This window comes from Alligator mississippiensis, chromosome 8, assembly GCF_030867095.1.
Source record: "Alligator mississippiensis isolate rAllMis1 chromosome 8, rAllMis1, whole genome shotgun sequence".
NCBI classification, from domain to species: Eukaryota; Metazoa; Chordata; order Crocodylia; family Alligatoridae; genus Alligator; species Alligator mississippiensis.
Genome location: NC_081831.1, coordinates 22,444,834 through 22,465,166, shown reverse-complemented (window position 1 = coordinate 22,465,166; position 20,333 = coordinate 22,444,834). Strand labels below are relative to the sequence as shown.

The window sequence follows — 20,333 nt, the reverse complement described above, 5'->3', positions numbered from 1 at the left end:
TCCTCGCCGCTGTCACAAAGGGGGCGGGGCACGGGACCCACCCCCCGCCGCGGAGTCCCGCCATTGGCCAGGCCGCCCGCTGGCGTCGGGATTGGGTGGGAACCCGGAAGGGGGCGGGGCCTGGTGGGCAGCTGCTCTGAGCTGGGAGGTAGGTGGCAAAGCGGGGGTGAGTTTCGGGTTCTGCCCGCTCCGTAAGCCCGCGGCCGGCCGGCGTGATATGCACCCCGCGGAGGGAAGGGGGAGCCAGAATGCCTGGGGTCCAGTCCAGGCTGCTCAATCCCGCCGACCACGTGACTGTCCCCCTGGAAGCGCCAGCAGAACCCAGGCATCCTGCCGCGCTGCACCCCGCCCCGCCCCGCCCGGGAACCCCGATCTGTCTCCCCTTCCGATCCCCAGCCCCTGTCCTTTCCGCCCCAGGGAGCATGCAGAAGGACGGGGACGGCGGAAGCCTGGCGGGGGTCGCCCACCTCTTCGTCTTGGCGACGGCCTGGGGGATGCAGGTCTGGGTCACCTTCATCTCAGGTAGGGGGCGGCTGGGGGCGAGGAACCCAGGTGTCCAGGCTCCCCACTGCTGGAACCACTATCCCTCCCCCCCTCCCCATTACCCTGTCACTGCTGGGAAGAGGACCCAGGAGTCCGGCTGCCCACGCTCTCTCCCCTTTGCCCCCCGCAGGGTTCGTGCTGGCCCGCGGGGTCGGCCGCCACGTGTTCGGGCAGGTGCAGAGCAAGCTCTTCCCCTGGTACTTCCACACGCTGCTGGGCTGTGCCGCCCTCAACCTGGCCCTTGCTGCTGTCGCCGGCCGCCCCTGGCACCAGCTCAGCTCCGCCGAGACCCTCCAGGTACCGCCTGGCCTCGCCCCTGCTCTCAGCGGCGACTGAACCCAGGGGTCCGAGCTCCAGCCTGCCACGGGGGTGGAACCCAGGCGTCCGAGCTCCCATCTACCCCTCCCCAGGCGGGGATAGTCCTGGCTCTCAGCGGGAATAGAACCCAGGCGTCCTGGCTCCAAGCCCCTTTCCGCAGATGGCAGCTGAGCGCTCCAGCTCCATCCCCTCCCTCCCCTCCCCTCCCCTCCCTCATCCTCCCCAGCTGGGCTGGAACCAAGGCGTCCGGGTTCTGAAGCGGCTTGGACCCAGGCGTCCCGGGCCCCACGCCATCGCCTCTACCCCCGCAGGTGTGGCTGTTCGGCGGCTCCCTGGTGCTGTCCGGTCTCAACGCCCGCTGGCTCGCTCCGGCAACGGCCCGGGCCACGGCGCAGCTGCAGGCGCTTGAGCGGGAGCGGGGGCTGGGCGCGGAGGCAGCGCGGGGCCCGCGGGCGGCTGCCTACGAGGAGCTGCGGGCGGCCGACCCCCGCTACGCCCAGCTCCGCCGCGCCTTCGCCGCAGCCCACGGCCTCTCGGCGCTGGGCAACCTGGGCGCGCTGCTCTGCAACGGCGCCGCCCTGCTCATCGCCGCTCGCCGAGGCGCCTAGCCCGCTGCACCGCCCCAGGGCGGGGCCTTGTCTCTGCCGAGGAGTGGGCGGGTCCTTCGGAAGTCCCGCCCGCATCAGGGTGGAACCTCGCGGAACCCCGCCTCTGGGGTTGGTGGGCGTGTTCCCCGTAAATCCCACCTCCACGCGGCGGCCCCACCCATATCGGGGTTGAGCCCGCCTCCTCAGAAGGCGTGTTCCGCAAACTGCCCCCATTGGGTGGAGCCTGTACCGCAGGGGTGGGCATGTGCTTTAGAAGCCCTGCCCACATCTGAGGAGGCGGAGCTACATCCCGGGGGCACACTCGACAGGCGTTCTGGTCCTAGGTAGGGTGGGCGAGGGTGGGAGCTCTAATAGCCCCCCAGGATGGTGGGGGTCACGCTGGGGACGGAACCCAGGTGTCATGGCCCCCCTGCGCTGTGCAGCGCCCCCTGGTGGGGTCTGGGAGCGGATCCCTGCTCCCTGCGCCGCCGCTTCTGCTCTCTGGTGTCAATAAAGATTCATCCAGGAGTATCTGGAGCTGGGTCTGTGCGACGGGAAGAGCAGATGGGCACACGTGTGTGCACTCACACTGACACACGTGCACTCACATAGGCACTCACACCAGTACATGCTCACACGCACATGCATTCACACTCACTCGCACTGGTATATGCATGCGTGCATATGCATTCGCACCCGTGTGCACTCACACTTGTGGGCACACACATTTCTGTACACACACGGCTGCTCAGATGCGCACACACGTGTTCACTCGTTCATACTGACGTCTGTTTGCCTGTGCACTCATAGGCACTCACCCACTCATTCCCACACACTCATGTGTTCACAGGCATGTGCAACTCGTGCACTCACACGTGCACTCACACATGCACATCTACACTCCTATGCTTACACGTGTGCACTCGTATACACACGTATGTGCAGTCACTCATGTGCATACAATAATGTGTGCACTCATACATTCATGTACTTACGTGTGCACCTACATGTGCACTCGTATACATGCACATGTACTCGTGTGCACTCAATCCCATACTTGCACATGCTCACGCATATGTGTGCACCCCATTCATACCCACATGTGCACTCACACACTCTCCTATGTGCTTGTGGCTGGAACATAGGGTGTGTGTGTGTGTGTGTGTGTGTGTGTGTGTGTGTGTGTGTGTGTGTGCTGAGTGGGGGCGGGGTCACAGACCAGCTCGTGCCCCTATGCCCCAACCCTTCTCTCAGCGGGGACGGGCACGTGCCCTGCCTCAAGGGGCCACCAGGTGATGCCAGCCCCCCCCTCCCCACCCCGTAGCTGCCACAATAAAGGTGGGGGCTTGCGCCCCCCCACCCCTCCCAGGGCAGCCCTGTGCTCGGTGCTACACAAACCCAGGCACTGGTGGCTCCTGGCTGCTGGGAGGGGCCTCGGTGGGGGGCGGGGAAACTGCCTCTGAGGGGGCACCGGGTTGGGGGGTGGGGTGCAGGACCTGCAGGGGGCTGGGCTGGGGCGGAGGCAGGATACATAAAGGGGGATTTTGGAGGCCGGGGGTGTCCCAGCCCCACCCCCCAAGCAGGGGGCTGCCCCAGGACACGGAAGAGGTAGATCAGGGCCAGGGCGACCCCACCCCCACTGGCCGGGCATTAAATCCTTGTGGCTCGGGTCTTGCTCCGTGGGGCTGATTCGTACCGGCCTTCCCCCGCCCCGCCCCCCCCCACGCCTCGCACCTGCCCCCCCGCACCTGCCAGCCCTTCCCCACAACCCCCGCCCAGAGCCAGGAGCCCGGCCACTGGGAGGAGCTCGGGGAGGCTGTGCCCAACCCTGGGGCCGCTCTGCCTTCCTGCTCCTAGAGCTCCCGCGTAAGGCAGAGGCGCCTGCCAGGTACTGGGGAGGGGAGAGGAGGGGTAGAGGGGCTGCTGGCGGCTGTGGGGGAGGCAAGACCACCCCCCTTTTGGGCTGGAACCTCCGCGCTTCTCCTCCTCCTCCACATCCTGCTTTGCCCCCGCCTGCTTCCTGCCCCCCCCACCCGCCGCAAGCCCAGGGGGCAGGTAGAGGCAACCTGCCCCCTCCCCCGGCTGCAGGCGCTGCTTACTCAGAATAAGAGGGTCTGTGGAGGGGGCGGCGTTGGCCCTTAGTGGTGATAGGACTGGAAGTGGGGGGCAGACAGGGTCTCTGGGGTGAGGGGCTAGGAGCTGCCTGCTCCCTCAGTCACTGGAGGGTCCCTGCCTCAATTTTCCCACCTGGGAAATGGGCGTGTGTAGGGGGAGAGGACTGGGAAGAGGGTTGGTTGCCTTTGGAGCCCTGATCTCAGCAAGGCATGTGCAACACCTGGTACAGGGCAAAGGGGATCTGCTCTCAACCTGTGGGATGCCTCCAGTACCCCCACCCCTCCCAGCCAGCCTGGCTGGGTGCTGACTGATAAGACGCCTGGAAGCTGGCAGTAAATCCACCCTGGCATGGCCTCCAGGGAGCTCCCAGCTGGAACCGGGGTGGGGAGGAGACCTCTAGCACTCCGCGTTGGGGGGCTCGGGCCCCAGGCAGGAGTGCCCGGGGGGTGCCCGGTGCTGCCCTCAGCTTGCTCTGAACAGCACCTGTTGAGGCAGGACCAACCCTGGCCTGAAGAGGGTCTGCGCCAGGGGACGGGAGCACAAGCTAGGCCCGTTATACCCAGCCCTGGTCTTGCCACACCTCAGAGACAACTGCATCTCAGACCCCGGCACCAGGAGCAGCCGCGCCCTGTGTCAACAGGCCCTTCCCTCTAGAATCAACAGGGCCTGGCTGGCGGGGGGCGGGGAACAACCCCTGTGGGGCAGGGGTAGGGGTGGACGCTGACAGGCACTGGCAAGGGGTAAGGAAGGAATCAGGCCCTCCCTGAGGAGGCCCCTGCCTCAGTTTCCCCTGTCCTGATGCCCAGAGGGGCCCCGCCCTGCCACATGCCCACGGTGCCACGAAGACCCTCTCCTTACAGATTGGCCGTGCCGTAGACCAATGCGAACACCTCCCCCTCGCAGTGCCAGCCAATCAAAGAGTGTCCTGTGAACCGTGCAAGGGAGAGGAGGTAGGAATTGGCTGAGCCGCCTCCGAGGTCATTATGACCTCCGGGAACCTGTCAGCATCAGAGCAATGAGGGGCAAGAAGGGTTAATAGACCTAGCAGCTGCAACCCACCCAGCCCCCAACTGCTGCTACCCCCAGGACCAGGGCTAAGAGGCACTTGCCCCCCAAGCCAGACCCGAGGCTAGGATCAGGTCTATGCCAGGCACTGTACCGATCCCCCCCCCCCGGTTCAGATCAGGGCCATGCCAGGCACTGTACAGGCCCCCGGGCTGGGATCAGGGCCATGCCAGACTTTGTACACCCCCCCTCCCCCGCCCGGCTGCAATAAGGGCCATTCCAGGCGCTGTACAGACCCCTCAGGCTGGGATCAAGCCCCAGGTGTAGCCGACCCTCAGATCCAGCCACCTCTGGGCAGGGGCAGCATGGGGAGGAGACACTAGGGCAGGACTCGGGAAGGTCCCTGGTTCGGTACCCCAGGCTCAGAACCGGTCAGGCGGGTTGGGAGGCAGCTGCGACTGGACTGCGTGACCCAGGCAGTGACAGGGCCATGGCTCCCCAGGCCAGGATTGGGCGGGGGTAGGGGCTGCCGGACACTGTCCAGACGCCCAAACAGGCTCCCAGGATTGAGCACCTGGCATGGGTTAACTGGGCCCTGTAGCCACCACGTGTTAGGACCAATGAGGGGCGGGGCGGTGGGGAGCACCAGCATTACCTGGTTCCTCGTGAGCGAAGCCTTGTGCACACACCGTGACTCAGAGCTGGAGCTGCCGGGGCGGATCCCCTGGAAAGGTCATCTGGTGGAGTGGTTAGCGCAAAAGGAGGGGTGCAGTGGTTAGCACTGGGGGAGGGAGGGAGGAGGGTGTATGACCTAGGCTGCTTCCTTCTGTCACCGATGACCGCGTGCCCCTGGGTAGGTCATTTAGGCCCCGCCTCAGTTTCCGCACTTGCGAATGGGGATGTAGGCACAACCCTTTTCCCCTCTCCCCCCCAGGCTGAGAGGGGGAACCCCTAGACAGCTGGGGCAGGCCATGGACATGCAGCACCGGGTGCCACTAGGACCCCCGGCTTCCGCAGTGTCTCTTGCACATCACGGGCAACAGAGCATGGGACGGGAGGGGAAACTGAGGCACGGTGCAAGGGAATGAACTGCCCAGTATCACTCGGTTGGGAAAAGAACCCAGGCGTCCGGGTGCCCAGGACACCCCCGAAGCAGGAATAGAATCCAGGTGCCCTGACCCCCTCCCCGCCCAGATGGCATCGGCCGGGGAGCCCCGCCCGGCGCCGCCCGACGCGGCGGACCAGAGCTTCGATTACATGTTCAAGCTGCTGCTGATCGGGAACAGCAGTGTAGGCAAGACATCGCTGCTGTTCCGCTACGCCGAGGATACCTTCACACCCTCCTTCGTCAGCACCGTCGGCATCGACTTCAAGGTCAAGACCGTGTACCGGCGAGCCAAGCGGGTCAAGCTGCAGATATGGGTATGGCCAGGCCCGCGCACCACTGGGATGGGGGGGGATCATACAAGCCGGGCCAACAGCGCGGGGGGGGTTGCGGCCCCTCCTTCACTGCCAGCACTTGCAGACCTTTTCCAGGCTGGGCTGGAGCACAAGGGGAAACTGAGGCATGGGAGAATCTCGGCGACTCCGAGGAAGCAGGAGAAAGGAGGATCCCCTGGCTCCGAGCCTCCTCGCGGAGCCCGCAAGAACTTGGAGGCCCAAGGGAAGGATTAACCCCTCCCGGGCCGCACTGGGGCAGAAGGGAAAACTGAGACAGGGATGGGCGGTGTCTTTGCAGGACACGGCGGGGCAGGAGCGGTACCGCACCATCACCACGGCCTATTACCGCGGCGCCATGGGCTTCCTGCTCGTCTACGACGTGGCCAACGCCGAGTCCTTCAGCGCCGTGCAGGACTGGTGAGGGCCTCCGGGGTGGGGGCGGGAGCCTGGTCGCCTAGGTTCTCTCCCAGCTGCGGGAAAGGCGTGGGGGCTGATAGGCTGGGAGGGGGGGAAACAGGATCGCGGGATCTCACCCCGTCCCCGCCGACCCCAGGGCGACGCAGATCAAGACGTACTCGTGGGACAACGCCCAGGTCATCCTGGTGGGCAACAAGTGTGACCTGGAGGACGACCGCGTGGTGCCCACAGAGGAGGGCAGGCGCCTGGCACACGAGCTCGGTGGGTGCCCAACCTCCGCCCCCGATCCGGGACATCCTCCTGCTCCCCGGGCCCGGTCCTTGCGTGGGGTCCTTGTTCACGCCAGTCATGGAAGGGTTACTCCGGGCCGAGCCCCCGCGCGTCGCTTCCCCGCCCCCTCCCGCAGCTTTGCGGGAGAGAAGAGCCCTGCTACTGCCGCTGCTGCCCGTGGAGCTCCGCCCCGGGCCCCGTGGTCGGGGTGGGGGGCGCTACAGGCCGTGCTTGCAACCCCCGCTCGTGGGTATCACACTCGTGCAGATCCGCGCGCGCAATCTCAGTCGTGCAAAGCCGTGCAAGCAACCCCCATTGTGCAAATCCAGGCGTGCAAACCCCAGTCGTGCAAGCCCTCCGGGTTTCCCGCCCCACCACAGGGTTCGAGTTCTTCGAGGCCAGTGCCAAGGACAACATCAACGTCAAGCAGGTCTTCGAGCGCCTAGTTGACGTCATCTGCGAGAAGATGAACGAAAGCCTAGACGTCAGCGATGCCCCAGCAGCCGACGGCAAGGGGGCGCGGCTCAGCGAGGTCTCGCCCGCACCCACCCGTTCCTGCGCTTGCTAGGGGCAGGCCCCGCCCCCCATTCATTCACCACCTATTCCAAAACCTTTGTCGGCCTGAAAGGGGTGGGGCATCAAGTCCCCTCTTGGCCCCACCCCTTTCAAGGCGCCGGGGCGGAACCGGGACCCCCTCGAAGCCCCACCCCAACCCCCTCCCTAGCAACCTAGCACGAGCTACAGCAGCCCCCGGGGGTCCGCTCCGCCCCGCCCCGCCCCGCCCCGCAGCTCCCCATTGGCCGAGGCCCCGCCTCCTTAAAAATTCCCAATGAAGGGAGGGGTTGGCTCCGCCCACTTTTCACCCTTTAAAGGAGACCAAAGCTGGGGTCTGAAATGCCAAAGACCGCCCCCTCCCAAGCACCTGCCATTTAAACACCTCCCCCCACCGCGGGAGCGGCCAGAGAGAAGGTTCCCCGAAGTGTGTGTATGTGCTGGGGAGAGGGTAGAGGTTTCAGGTTTAGACGGGTCCAACTGGGATCAGGGCCCGCCGTGGGGGGGGGGACAAAGAGCCCCTGGCTGTACAGTGCCAGGCACCGAGTAAAGAGGAAACGTCCTTTGAGCATCACGCGTGTGACTGTGTGAACGACGCCCCAGGCCCCTCCCCTCTGGCCCCCATGCCTCGCTCCGGCCCGCCCCGAAAACCCAAGTGAGCCGCGACGTTTTCAAACCCTTTATTAGCGGCTTTGTCCTCATCGCTGTCCCTTTGCGATCCCCGTCCACCGGGGCAGCCCGCAGGGGGCGCCAACAGCTGGGGGAAGGCGGTGGGGGGCAGTGCCCCCTGCTGGCCCTTCGCCCCCGGTGCCAGGCTGGAAAGGGGGAGGGGGCTGCCTCCCCAGCCCCACAATGGTAGGACGGATCAGCTACACAACACTAGCTTCATTTACATAACATTAACATTCATTAGCTATGCAAAACACTCCAGAAGCGTCGCCCCACGCCTCGGGTTTCTTCCTCCCTCCTCGCGTCACGATCTCCCGCGTCCTCAGCTACGTGCTCTGATCCCTCCGACCCCAGCCCCACCTTTCCTCCTGCCCCTGCTGAAGGGGCAGTACGATTCTGCCTGAGACTGGAAGCCCCACCCCCCGCGCCCATGTGGTGCTGCCTAGTGGCCAGTGTAGGGTATTGGGGCACTGTGCAGTGATCCTCAGCCCGATCCCGATTCCCCACCCGAGCTGGGCTGTGGGGGGGTTCACGACCCCCTCTCACCCACTCCCCCCAGGCTGTAGCCCTGCCAGAACGGGGAATGGGACCAAGGGCTGGGGAATGAATGTTGGGGGGGGGGAAACAAAGGTGAATCCTCCCCCATAGCCCTTGCAAACTGCCCCCAGGGCCCCCTGCTGAGGGGGGCGGGGAGGCAGAGGCATGTGCCCCCCCCATGGGGGTCAGAGAGGGACTGGGACACATGCAGTGCAATCAATATGCAACATCTACAGAATGGGGAAGGGGCTTGAGGGGCAATGCACACATTTATCTCTAGCCTGGGGGGTGTTGTGGGGGGGGTGGGGGGTGGTGAGACACTGTGTGTGTGCGTGTGTGTGTGTGACCTGCTGCCTCCATGTGTTTGGATGTCTGAATCCTGAGGTGGAGGAGGTGGGTGGTATGCCTGGGTTCTCTATCAGTGCATGTATGTACAGTGTTACCCCCCACTTCCCACTCAGCTCAGCTGCTTCATTGGGCCCCAGCACCTGGGATGTGGGAGGTAGAGGGGGGGTCCCTCCAAACTAAGCAGGGGTGCATGCTCCACGGGGGGAGCGGGAAGCAAGTGGCCCCTGCTGCTCCTCCCTTGGACTCCAGGCCAGTTTGGGTCAGAAGGGGAGGGGAGCACGGAGCTTTGGGGGCCTGTGTTGGGGGTGGGGACCCCCCAGTGTCTAGTGTCTTTAGGTAGGGGAGTGCTGATGGGCAGGATCCAGTGACATCACTACAGAAGCAGATTCAAGAGGCAGGATTTCCCTACCAGGATCCAGCACCTGCACAAAGCTGAGCACTGATTGGTGGATTCTGGGCTGGGATCCAGTGTCATCACCATGCAGGCAAGTGCTGACTGGCAGGATTCCAAGCTGGGATCCAGTGTTGTCACTAAGTGCTGAGAGGTGGGATTTCCAGGCTAGGACCCAGTGACTCTACACAAATTACTGCTGATTGGGTGGATCCCCAGCTGGGATCCAGTGTTGTCACCACACAAGGTGATTGCTGATAGGTAGGATCCCAGGATGGGATCCAGTGTCTCTACACAGGCAAGTGCTGATTGCCTGGATCTCTTGCTGGGATCCAGCATGGACAGAGTGGCTCTGGCATTGGGGAGAGGGAGGCAGCTCCACCTTGGGGACTTCCAGCCCTTTTCCAGGGCCCTGACATGCAGCCACCAGTGGGGTGTTGCCTGGGAGGCCTCCACTTATATGGAGCAAGCTCTGAGCAGCAGCAGGGGAGCTGAGGCCTCCTGCCCTCCTACCCCTGCAACTCTCTACCCCGATCCAGCCAGGGTGCAGGGGCTCCAGAAGGCCATGGGGGGGAGGGCTGTGTGGTGCCCCCCACCAGGGGGGTGGCAGCTTCACCTGGAGACCACACCCAGCGCCTGCTTCATGTTCTCATAGACCACGTAGCTGATGCTGACGGCTGGGACAACCTTCAGGAAGTTGGGGGCGATGCCGCGGTACAGCCCCGGCAGCCCCTCACGCGCCACGATGTGCCGGAACAACCCCCGCATTGTGGCCGGTGGGGCCCCCTCCACTGACGCTGCAGGAATGGAGGGGGGGGGGGGGGGGAAGAGAGGAGAGGAGAGGAGAGGAGAGGAGAGGAGAGGAGACGTGGTCAAGCCTGGAGCCAGTCACCCCCTAGCCCCTCATCACATCCCCAAGGCAGCTGGCTGGTGCTGCAGCCACCTCTGGGGGAGGAATGTGGTAGGCACCAGGGTCACAGCCACATAGCACATAGCCACCTTGTGCCTGCATTCGGGTCCTGACCAGTGCCAGGGGGTAGCTGGCAATCTGCCCGCAGGTGCTGGACGCAGTGCCACAGGCCAGGAGCACCAGGACACCTGGGTCTGCCGTGTCCTTGCCATACTTCTGCAGCCAGGCGTTCTTCAGGGTCTGGGGGAGGAGGAGGGTCAGAAAATGGGGGCTGGGTAGTCTCCAGCTGCCAGGAGGAAGCTCTCCAGCCTTCCCCCTCCCCCCCCCAGGCTCTCCCTGACCGGGTGCCTGGTGCTGTTTGTGTCCCACCTCATAGATGGCCAGGTCAATGCCAGCATAGGGGATGATGCCCAGCATGTTGGGCAAGTAGCCTTTGTAGAAGGCCCGGATGCCTTCGTGGCGCAAAATGGAGCGGGCACAGTCAGCTACGCCCACGTACTGCCCTGTGGCCCGCAGTGTCAGCCGTGTTTTCAGTACCTGGGGGATGAAATCAGGGAGGGGAGGGGGCATGAACCAGCAGACCCCTGGGGAGGGGAGGAGAACAGCTGCCCCTGGGAGTGCTGTTTAGCAGGAGGGTCTAAGAGCTAAGATGTGGCTGAGACTGGGGTGGAGTGTGGAGGACAGTGAAGGGTAGGCACTGCCCTAGGAGGGAGGCTGGAAAGTAAGGAGATAAGGAGATTTGGGAATGGGAGAAGGGTGTTTCTCCCCCAAAACCACCCCCACTGCAGCACAGCATCCCCAGTTACCCCCCCACACCCCAGAGAGGTCCCTGCTATAGCAAGGGCAGGAGGCAGGCACTGGGGGTGAGGCAGGGGCAGTCCCCCTGCCCGTTGCCTCGGCTCTTACCTCCATGGGGTAGATGATGGTTTGGGCGGTGGCACCAGCTAGTGACCCGGCCACGAAGCGCTCCTGCACCCGCAGAGTCTCCTGCTGCCCCCGAATTGCCCGCTTGATCTGGGGAAGAAACAGAATCACCCCTGCCCAGCATCATGGATTGGGGCGTGCCCCAGCCCTTTCCCTGAGGGGCAGGCTTCAAGGTGGGGTGGGGGTGCGGATTCTAGGAGAGGGGCTGGGAGCCCAGCTCTAGCAGGGGTGTGGGGTCTGGGGGTGGGAAGTGGGGCAGGGCTAGGAGCCTGGACACCTGGGTTTCCCTTTATAATGGAGCTGCACTAAAGTCCTGTGTGAGCAGATGCCTGGGAGGTGAGAAAGAGGGATGGACACAGGTTCTACAAGGGATAAACCCGAAACTTGGACAGTCCATGAGATGTGTCCCTCCACCGGCTACTCCTTCCCCACCCTGCTCTGCCCTCCTCCCCCGCCCCCAGCTCAGCCCAGCCCAGCCCAGCCCCCACCTGCTCGTAGGCCATGAACTTGATGGCCGACTCGGGCGCGATCTTGAGGACGTTGATGCCGTTGCCACGCCAGAGCGAACGGATGCCGCCCTCACGTACCATCCCTTGCAGCCCCCCCAGCACATTCACTGCATTTGACTTGGAGGCATGCACCTGGTGGGGGCAGATGCCTAAGGTCAGAGGTCAAGTCCTCGGCCCTTGGAGCGGGCTGGGACTGCCCCAGGTAGATGTGCAGCACGGGGCACAGGGTCAAAAGCAGCACTGGGGGTGGTACCTGCATGAAAACCTTGAGGCGGTCAAGGGGGGCAGTGCCGGTACGGGACACGGCCCCGGCTGCGGCTCCAGCCAACAGCTGCTTCCACCACATCCCCGTTGTCTTCTCCTTCTCTGAGAACTCATCTGGCACCGTCAGGCTCTCGCCGATGTCCAGGACCTGGTGGTGGTGGGAGCGGGGATCAGGATCAGGACCACAGCCCAAACCCCAGCCTGGGGAGCTCTGAGAACAGACACCAGGCCTGGCTCCACTTCCACCCCCGGCCCAGATCAGGGCCCACCCAGGTCTGCTCGACCACAGCCTGACCTCTAACTGCCTCCTTGCCCCTGATGGGGGGGGAGGGGGGAGACTGTCCCTTCCATATGTGCTCCAGCAGTCCCCCCCAATATGGGACCTGAGGGGGCTGAGACCCAACCCACCAGTGTGTCCCCCTCCCAGGATGGAAGCAATGCCCCCTCATGGAGACCAGGTGCATCTGCAGGTGGGGGCGGGGAGATGTCCTGAATGTCCCATTAACTTAGATCCCAGCTCAGGGCTTAGAAGAGTGTGTGTAGGGGGGTGGGGGGGCAGCTGGGGAAACAGGGAGTGAAGGAGGATGGGGGAATTGGGGGGGGGGTGGCGGTGGCAGGTGACTCCCCAAGAGGCTCATAAGGGATGGAAGTCTCTCATCTTTCCTACTCTAACCCACTAGGCCCCCCTCCCCTCCCCTCCTCAAATTAAGGAGAACCCAGGTGTTCAAGCTCCCAAACTCCCACATCCTGTTCTACCACCCTCCCCACCTCACACCCCTCAGACCCCACTCCTTGCCCAGAGTTGGGATAGAACCCAGGTGTCTAGGTTCCCTGCCCCCCACCCCACCCCACCCCGCCCCGCCCCCAGCTCTAGCCCCCAGTGTCCTCCCAGAGTTGGGGATGGAACCCAGGTGTCTGGGAGCCTACCAGCTCAGGGTCTGGCAGGGGTCGGGGCACCAGCTTGTCCATGGCAGGCACAGGGCAGTGGGGCAGGTGCAGGGCAGTGCTGGGCAATAAACCCCATGAAATCCCCCTAATGGGATCAGCCAGGCAGATGCTCAATCAAAGCTGGGGGTTGCTCAGCTCATCCCTCCCTTCCGCCCACCTCCTGCGTCACCAAAGGGGAAAAATGCAAGGGGGGTGGTGGAGGATGGGGTGACTGCCACAGGGTGCAAAGGGGAGCTGGGGAGGGAACTGAGGAGTCCAGGCCCCTCCATCCCCCAGAGCTGAGGAAGGAGAAACCCAGGAGTTCTGGCTTCCAAGACTCCCACTCCCTCTGTAATCTGGGATAGGACCCAGGTGTCCCATCTGGCCTGCTCTAAGCATGAGACCCCCTTCCACTCCCAGAGCTCATGACAGAACCCAGGTGTCCCAGCTCCCAGACCCACCCCTGACCCCAACACTGTTCTAACTACTCATCTCCACCCTCTTCCCAAACTCAGGGGTGGAACCCAGGCATGCTGGTTAGAGGGTTCTAACCAGTATTCCCCACTCCCTGCTGAGTGGGGACCCAGGTCATTCCACCCCATCCTGAGCCCCCCCTGCTTGTTCCCATGATGCTGGAGGCAGGGCATGACCCCCGCCCCCAGTCCCTGCCAGGGGATCAACCCAGTTAATTATAACCTGTAATCTCCACCTGGCCTGACCAGAGAACCCAGGAGTCTGGGCAGCAAGCCCCACTGGCTCTCAGCCTCCCTCTCTCTTAGATGAGCTTCTGAGGTGACATCTCCAGTCCCTGATAGGACCAGCCCCAGGACAAGGGGAGGTGGAGGGGAAGCCCTCCCTGACCCCAGGCCAGAGCCCTGGAACATGGAGATGGAGGGTGATTGGGATACGGCTGGGGGGGAATGGGATCCCCCCACCCCTGACCACTGCTGCTTGGCTCAGGAGTGTCACCTTCCTCCCTCCCCCAGCCTCCCCAAGCTCCTTAAGTGTCACAGTGTCAGGCCAGAGCCCAGCCCTTACCTTCCTCCTGGCTCCACCCCAGAGCTGGATGCAACCGCAGCTTCCCCAACCCTGGGAACGGAACTCAGGAGTCTGGGCTCCAGGTCCCTCCCTCCTGGACCCACCTTCTGCCTTCCTCAGAGGCAGCAACCAAACCCTGGAATCCTGGCATCCAGTTCCCCTTTCTCCTTGCCTCCAGCAGCCCCCAGCAAGGGAATCCAGGAGTCTGGGCTCCCACTCCTCCCCAAGATGAGGCAAGTGGGGGCTCACCATGGAGTGCTTCCAGTAGTGCACCACGGCCTCCATGTCGTGCAGCGGGTGCAGCAGGAAGTGGTCGCGCCATTCTTGCCAGTCGATGGTCATGGTGCCATCCCGGTCCACGCTGCCGCCACCCCCCGACCCCATGAGGGCTGCGCTGGGGCCTGGGGCTGCCCCTGCCATGGCCACGGCCAAGGCCACGGCCATGGCCCTGCCCGACCCCCCCTGCCGCAGGACTGGGTTATCTCGGGGCTGCAGCTGCGGCAGGACTCCGCCCTACAGGGAAGACTTGGCCAAGGGACCCAGGCATCCGGGCTCCAAGGCCATCCCCACCGCCCCTCCCAGAGCTGTGAAGAGAATCCAGGTGTCTGGATTCCCAGTCCCCCTTGTTCTAACCCACCAGTCCCTACTCCCTTCCCAGAGCAGGAAGAGAAATGAGGTGTCTGTGCTCCCAGTCCCCCACTCCCCTCCCAGAGAACCCAGGCATCTGGGCTCTCAGCCCCCACTACCCCCCAGAACAGGGATTGAACCCAGGTGTCCAGGCTCCCAGCCCCCCTTGATCTAAGCCCTGCTAGTGGAAGCCATCAGGGGGGAGACTCCAGCAGGGCTTGGGGGCAGGTCCCAAGAGTGTGGGGGCCAGAGAGGGGGTCCCAGAGGGAGTGGGGGCACTATGGGAAAGGAGGCAGGGATACAGGGGTGTCTGAGGGTCTAGGGCATCTTTGCAGTATAGAGGGTCCCAGGAGAATGTAAGGAGGGGGGTGCTGGGAGCATCCCAGGGATATGGAGGGGCCCAGAGGCTCTGGGATGGTCCAGGGGGATCTGGAGGGTCTGGGGGGCTAGGAGAGCTCTGGGTGGGACACTGGAGGGACCTAAGGGTTTGAGGGGTCTGGCAGGGCTTGGGGGGGCAACAGGGATATGGGGAGTCTAGGGGGCTTCAAAGGGTGGCACTCACCTGGCGAGAATCCTCTGGGCCTGAGCGCGAGTGATGGGCACCCCCAGGCTGCGGAAGGTTTGCTGAATTTCAGAGACATCAATTTGGCCTGGGGACAAGTACGGGAGGGTGGGGATCAGCATATGTGTGTCGAGTATGCAAGAGTAAAGGTTCACAAGTGCATATGCAATGCGTAGGAGGCGTATGGGGGGGCATGTGCCCCCCCTGAGATTGGCCACTGCTGAAGCCCCCTGCACTGCTAGGACCCCTTACTGCCCGCCATCCTCCCTCACTCACCACCGACACCACCGCAGCTGCCTGTGGGCAGTCCCCACTTGGCCCACCCTCACCACCAATGTCACCACAGTCACCTGCAGGCAGTCCCTGCTTGCCACCTGCAGGTGGTCGCCATGCCCCTCAGCCTGAGGAGGCATGTATCATTCATGCACATGTGTGCAGGTGTGTGAAGCATGCAAGTTGGCCCCCAGGAGCAGGAGCCAGTGCCTACCCCTATCACCTGAGGCACATGCCCACTGGGCATCATTCACTATTCAGGGAGGGGTTGGTCCTGCTTGCACACATGTGAGAATGCACACACATGCCTCCCCACTTAGGCCCTGACAGAACCCCTCCCCTCCTCCAGCCTCACAGTTGCTTACTGGGAGACCTGGGCAGACACCTCCAGCCTGTCTCGCACAAGTATGCCACCCTCTACACATGTGTATCAACGGGGGCCAGCCCAATGCTCAAAGGGGCCCCGGGAGGGGGGGATGCCCCCATGCCCCAGACTGAGACCTGATCCAGCCTGCCCCAGCATCAGTGATGGCCCCAGAGACATCCCCTGCCCCCAACTCCAGCCTGGTGATGCCCAGGCAGATGGGACTGGGGGGTAGGAGGGGTGTTATGCTGGCAGCATCCAGCTTCCATCAGCCTCAGTCCACCCAGGCAGCAGCCTCCAGGTTCCCCCACCAGCCCCTGGCTGCCCCCACCCAGGAATGAGGGGGGACTGTGAGGGGTTGGGGAACCCAGGAGTTCTAATCTGGGAGGTCTGGGAGTGGTCTGTGCTCCCTGGATGCAGCACACAAGCTCAGGGGGAGGGAGAAGGGCTGAGGGGCAGAAAGGAGGGCTTTAGGTCAGGGGATGGGGGCAGTGGGTGGGGGGGCAGTGAGGGGGGTCCCACTACCATTTTGGATGTGGTCCAGGCAGTGAAGCATGAGGCACAGATTGGGGAGGGGTCCTGGCAGGTCCCTGGAAGGTGGAGGGTCCTGGTACTTTACTGGCTGGAATATGACACACATGGGGGTCCTGGAAGCAGCAGCGGGGATCCTTGTGGGGCACACTGGGGAGGTCCCTGGGAGCAGGGGGGTGGTGTTCGGGAGGGGGAGCGGTCCCAGTACTGTTGTGGTTGCAGTCTAGGCAGTGGAGCATAAGGCACAGGTGGGGAGGTGTCCCGGGGGGGGGTCCATGGAGGGTCCACAGTGGGGCCAAGGGAGGGGTCCCCCAGTACCATTGTGGTTGCACTGGCTTGGGAAGGCTGTGGTGGGGTCCATGGGGGTCTTGGTACCGTTGTGTGAAACATGAGGTGCAGGTGGGGGGGTCCAAGGGGTCCTGTGGGGTGCTGGTACGTTCAGCTGCAATTGAGGGGGTAGAACATGAGATGCTGGTTGGGGGGGGAGGGTCTGGGGGGGGTCCCATCACCATAGTGCTTAGGACAGGATGGGGGGACCCAAGGGGTCCTGGTACAAGTCAGGGGTCAAGGGGGGGCATTGGTACTGTTGAAACATACAGCGCAGGCAGGGGGTCATGGGGAGGCTATGGGGGTCCCGGGGGTCCCGGTACCGTCACGGTTGCGGTCCAGGCGGTGGAACATGAGGCGTAAGCGCCGCTCTCGCTCCTGCAAGAACCGGGCGAACTCCTCGAAGTCCAGCTGCCCATCATGGTCTGTGTCACCCTCGCGTAGGATCTCCTGGGGGGACACAGGGGGTGGTTTCAGTGTGGGAGTCAGTGCACGGGACAAACATGGGGGGGTTGCAGGATGAGGAAGCCGGACCTGCCTCTGTGTCACTGCCCCGCCCCTCCCGGCGGGGTTGCTTGGTATTTTCAGTGCCCTGCGGCTCCTCACAGTGGAAGGAATCAGCTGGCAGCACCGTGGGCAGTGAGGGTTTAAGGTGTCTGGGCTCCCAGCACCCCCCTCTCTAACCACTGGACCCCCCTCCCTGAGCAGGAGGGAACCCAAATGTTCAGGTGCCCTCCAACCCGTCATGCTCTGCCCCCCACAGTGGCTTACAGAATGCAGGCGCCTGAGCCCCCCCACCTTCCCGTGTGCTCTGGCCAGGATCCAGATGCAGGATCAGGCCCTGTATGTTTACATTTCATACATGCCCAGCTGGTCACATGACCACTGGGGCTTGAGGGGACACCCAGATGCCTGGGTTCCCTCCAGGGAAGTGGGGGTTAGTGGTTACAGCAGGGGAGGGCTGGGAGCCTGGACTCCTGGGTCCTACTGTGGGGTGCCCCCTTTAACTCCTGAGTGCCTGGGGCACCACCAGCCATTTTCTTCTGCCCTGAGGAGCTATGCTAGGCACTAAAAATACTGCGCAGCCCCATGCCAGGTGCTATTTATACTACATGGGGCCCGGCCAACCCCCCCACCTCTGCCGTGGGGTGCTGCGCCTCCCTCCCCAGATCCTGCTGCCCCCGGGGCCCGCTGGATGCCTAGGTTCTTTCTTTGCAAGAAAAACAAAGAACCCAGGCATCTGGCAGCCCCCCACTCCCTCCCCACACACAGCAGGAGAGAACCCAGGTATCTGGGCTCCCATTGCTCTCACTGGCCCAGGAAGCCTGGGGCTTGTACACCCCATGTGTCACACACGTCACAGGTGTGTCACAGCCCCCTGTGGTGCAGTCATTCCCTCCACCTCCACAGGGCAGGCAGGGCACACATGTGCCTCCTCCAGGCATGTGAGAGCATGTGGTACTGGGATCGCCTTGCACACGCGTGTGTCTAGATCCGATGGGTGCACACGTGTCCAGGCCTGTTACACGTGCCACCTGTTCTGCTTCCTCATTAAGCCCTTCCCCCTGCCTCTGTGCAGGAGGCAGCAGGAACCAGTGGTCAGAGGGGGCGGGGGGCAGCTGGATGCCTGGGTTCCCTCTGCAGCACTGAGTGGAGACGGGGGACCTGATGGGGCAGAGCAGGGGTGGGGAACCGACTCGGATGCCTGGGTTCTTTCTCTGGCACTAGCCCCCCAGACGCCTGAGTAGTAGCTCCAGCTTTGGCAGCACACTAGGGTCCAGCCAAGGGGGGCACAAGCTCAGGACGCCTGGGTTCCCTCCCCAGTGACAGCAGCAGCCTGGATCTAACGGGTCTGAGCAGGGGCGGAGGCCCGGCCGTACGCCTGGGTTCCCTGCCCAGCTGTGGGAGACCGGTGGGGGTCCAGCGGTTGAGGGGAGGCAGAAGCCGGCGGCCCGGACGCCTGGGTTCCATCCCCTGCCTCAGTTTCCCCAAAACCCCCACCCCGATAGGGCACCCGACCGGTCCCAATCCCAAGCCCGAGGCGCCCCAGTACCTCCTCGGCCCGGGCCCCCGCGCTCATGCCCAGGCGGGCTAGGCCCTGGCGCAGCTCCTCCACGTCCACCCGCCCGTCCTTATTGGCGTCCAGCTGGTCGAACAGGGCCCCCCACTGCCGCCGGCGCTCCGCGTCCCCGCCCGCGCCCCCCATGGCCCCGCTCAAGCCTGGTTCGTGTAGCACCGAGCGCCGCGCCGCCGTCCCGCCATGCCAGCCGCGGGCCGGGAGCCTGGTGCCGGGGGGTACGGGACCGGCTGTTGCCGCTGCGCCACGCGCTGCTTGGCGTCGCCGCCCGCCCCGCTTTTTCGGGACACGCCTGAGTTCCAGCTCTGGGGTTGTGGGGTCAAGTGGTTAGAGCGGATAGCGGGAGGGAGTCAGGACGCCTGGGTTCCAGCCCTAGGGTGGGGTCAAAAGGGCAGAGAAGATGGGGGGCAGGACCCTAGGTCTACCTCTGGGCTGGGGGAGTTAGAAGGGACGAGGGGCAGGACGCCTGGGCTTTTGTTCCCTTAAGGGGGGATGGTGGGGGCAGGACCCCTGGGATCCCTCTGGGAGGGCTGGAGCCCGGACACCTGGGTTCTGAACCGCTGACCCTGGCTCCAGGAAGGGAACCACATGGAGTGGTTTGGGAGTGGGGGACAGGACTCCTGCGTTCTCTCCCTGGCGCCCTCTTGGTACAATTACACCCCTCTCCTTAGAGACCCCCCACCATGTCCTACAGGCTAGGGGCGGATTCTCACGTCTGTGCTCGGGCTTGCCCACCGGGCTCGAGTGGGGGGGGGAGAGCAGGGCGCTCTGTCCTAGGCTTGAGTTGCAGCCGAAAAGCAGCTATCTCTGGGGTGGGCCGCGTCTCCGCCAGGACGGGGAGGCGACCATGGACACAATCGCTGGCCCCGAGCTCAGGTGCAGCCACCTCTGACCGAGGGGGGGAGGGGCGCAGGTGCACGTCGCTCCTAGGCTCTGAAATGCAGCCGGCTCTAGAGTGCGGTACAACAATGGCTGGGAGGGGGCAGCTCCGGTCACGTGGAGAGCAGGTGGGGGCTGGGGCAGGGGCAGGGACCCTGGGGAGGGAATGCAGCCACAGGGGCGGGGGGAGGGTTGGCAGGTGCTGGAGGAGGCTGGGATGCAGCCACCTGAGGGGCTGGCGGGGGCTGGGATGCAGCCAGCTCTGGTGGGGGAGCGATATCGGCCCCGGCTGCAACGCACCCTAGAGGTGTTGGAGCTGGGGGCGGCAGAAAGGTTCCCACGCTGCCCCCCGCTGACGTCATTAATCCCCTTTACAGTGTATTAGCCGGTCACGGGGGAGAATGGGTTTAATCCGCGATACTGGCGCCGTGAATGGGTCGGTTTGTTCCTCCGCCAGCAGCGTCGCTTGGCAGCGGCCCGGGAAGGAAGCGGGGGCAGCCGGGGCCATGGGGCCCGCTCCCGGGGCAAGGGAAGGAAATTCTCACCCGCCCGCACCGCGATGCTCTCCTGGAGGAGACACGAAACTCAATGTCGCCGCCTCCACTGCTCCCGCCCTCCTGCCTCCGGATTGGCAGAGCCGCCCCCCCTTCCCTGCGGTTTGCAGCCGTGAGGGGCGAGCGAGGAGCCATTAACCCTTCCGTGGTCGTTACGTGGGGGAAGAGCCGGTCCCTCTTAAAGATGCAGACACCTTTTTTGAGCCTCCCCCCTGAGCTCCATCCATGGAATATGGGTACCCCGCCTTCCTGCATGGGAGGCGCCGGGCGCGTTGATTGGCTGCAGCCCCCCGACCAAAGCAATTCGTTTGCTTCTTGCATCTGGAGAAACTGAGCCAGGGAGCGCTCCCTGCGCACTTGGGAGCAGGATTAGGG

At 64.1% G+C, this 20,333-nt stretch overlaps 2 protein-coding genes across 11 annotated transcripts; one reads left to right on the top strand and one right to left on the bottom strand.

Annotated features, from left to right (window-relative positions):
* Positions 1-109: 109 nt before the first annotated feature.
* On the top strand, positions 110-7,816 carry RAB3D (RAB3D, member RAS oncogene family). Of its 5 annotated transcripts, XM_019482056.2 has the most exons (8): positions 110-148; positions 418-522; positions 674-840; positions 4,424-4,513; positions 5,763-5,990; positions 6,307-6,425; positions 6,562-6,686; positions 7,076-7,816. In XM_019482056.2, the coding sequence occupies exons 2-8, from the start codon at positions 423-425 to the stop codon at positions 7,261-7,263; spliced, it is 1,017 nt and encodes a 338-aa protein (XP_019337601.1). In that variant the 5' UTR covers positions 110-148; positions 418-422; the 3' UTR covers positions 7,264-7,816. The 5 variants fall into 5 exon arrangements, with proteins under 5 accessions (XP_019337601.1, XP_019337600.1, XP_059588222.1 ...); XM_019482055.2 differs by lacking the exon at positions 110-148 and having other exon boundaries at positions 249-522; XM_059732239.1 differs by lacking the exons at positions 110-148; positions 4,424-4,513 and having other exon boundaries at positions 249-522.
* A 95-nt stretch (positions 7,817-7,911) lies between these two features.
* SLC25A23 (solute carrier family 25 member 23) lies at positions 7,912-20,108 on the bottom strand. Of its 6 annotated transcripts, none has more exons than XM_059732233.1 (10): positions 19,950-20,108; positions 16,772-16,898; positions 14,954-15,041; positions 14,014-14,125; positions 11,789-11,947; positions 11,515-11,667; positions 11,009-11,116; positions 10,472-10,639; positions 10,192-10,342; positions 7,912-9,989 (listed from the first exon to the last, which is right to left on the bottom strand). In XM_059732233.1, the coding sequence occupies exons 1-10, from the start codon at positions 20,091-20,093 to the stop codon at positions 9,805-9,807; spliced, it is 1,395 nt and encodes a 464-aa protein (XP_059588216.1). In that variant the 5' UTR covers positions 20,094-20,108; the 3' UTR covers positions 7,912-9,804. The 6 variants fall into 6 exon arrangements, with proteins under 6 accessions (XP_059588216.1, XP_059588217.1, XP_059588219.1 ...); XM_059732234.1 differs by lacking the exon at positions 19,950-20,108 and adding an exon at positions 18,502-18,779; XM_059732236.1 differs by lacking the exons at positions 16,772-16,898; positions 19,950-20,108 and adding an exon at positions 16,719-16,752.
* Positions 20,109-20,333: the final 225 nt, after the last annotated feature.

What these genes read in the sequence shown, in the direction of transcription:
- RAB3D (XM_019482055.2), top strand. Translation starts at nt 249, where the DNA reads ATGCCTGGGGTCCAGTCCAGGCTGCTCAATCCCGCCGACCACGTGACT. An exon ending in CTGGGTCACCTTCATCTCAG is followed by an intron (nt 523 to 673) that starts GTAGGGGGCGGC and finishes TGCCCCCCGCAG; the next exon opens with GGTTCGTGCTGGCCCGCGGG. An exon ending in TTCAGCGCCGTGCAGGACTG is followed by an intron (nt 6,426 to 6,561) that starts GTGAGGGCCTCC and finishes CGCCGACCCCAG; the next exon opens with GGCGACGCAGATCAAGACGT.
- SLC25A23 (XM_059732234.1), bottom strand. Translation starts at nt 18,654, where the DNA reads ATGGGGGGCGCGGGCGGGGACGCGGAGCGCCGGCGGCAGTGGGGGGCC. An exon ending in CCTGGACCGCAACCGTGACG is followed by an intron (nt 15,042 to 16,771) that starts GTACCGGGACCC and finishes ACTTGTCCCCAG; the next exon opens with GCCAAATTGATGTCTCTGAA. An exon ending in GCCCAGAGGATTCTCGCCAG is followed by an intron (nt 14,126 to 14,953) that starts GTGAGTGCCACC and finishes GGGTGGCGGCAG; the next exon opens with CGTGGACCGGGATGGCACCA.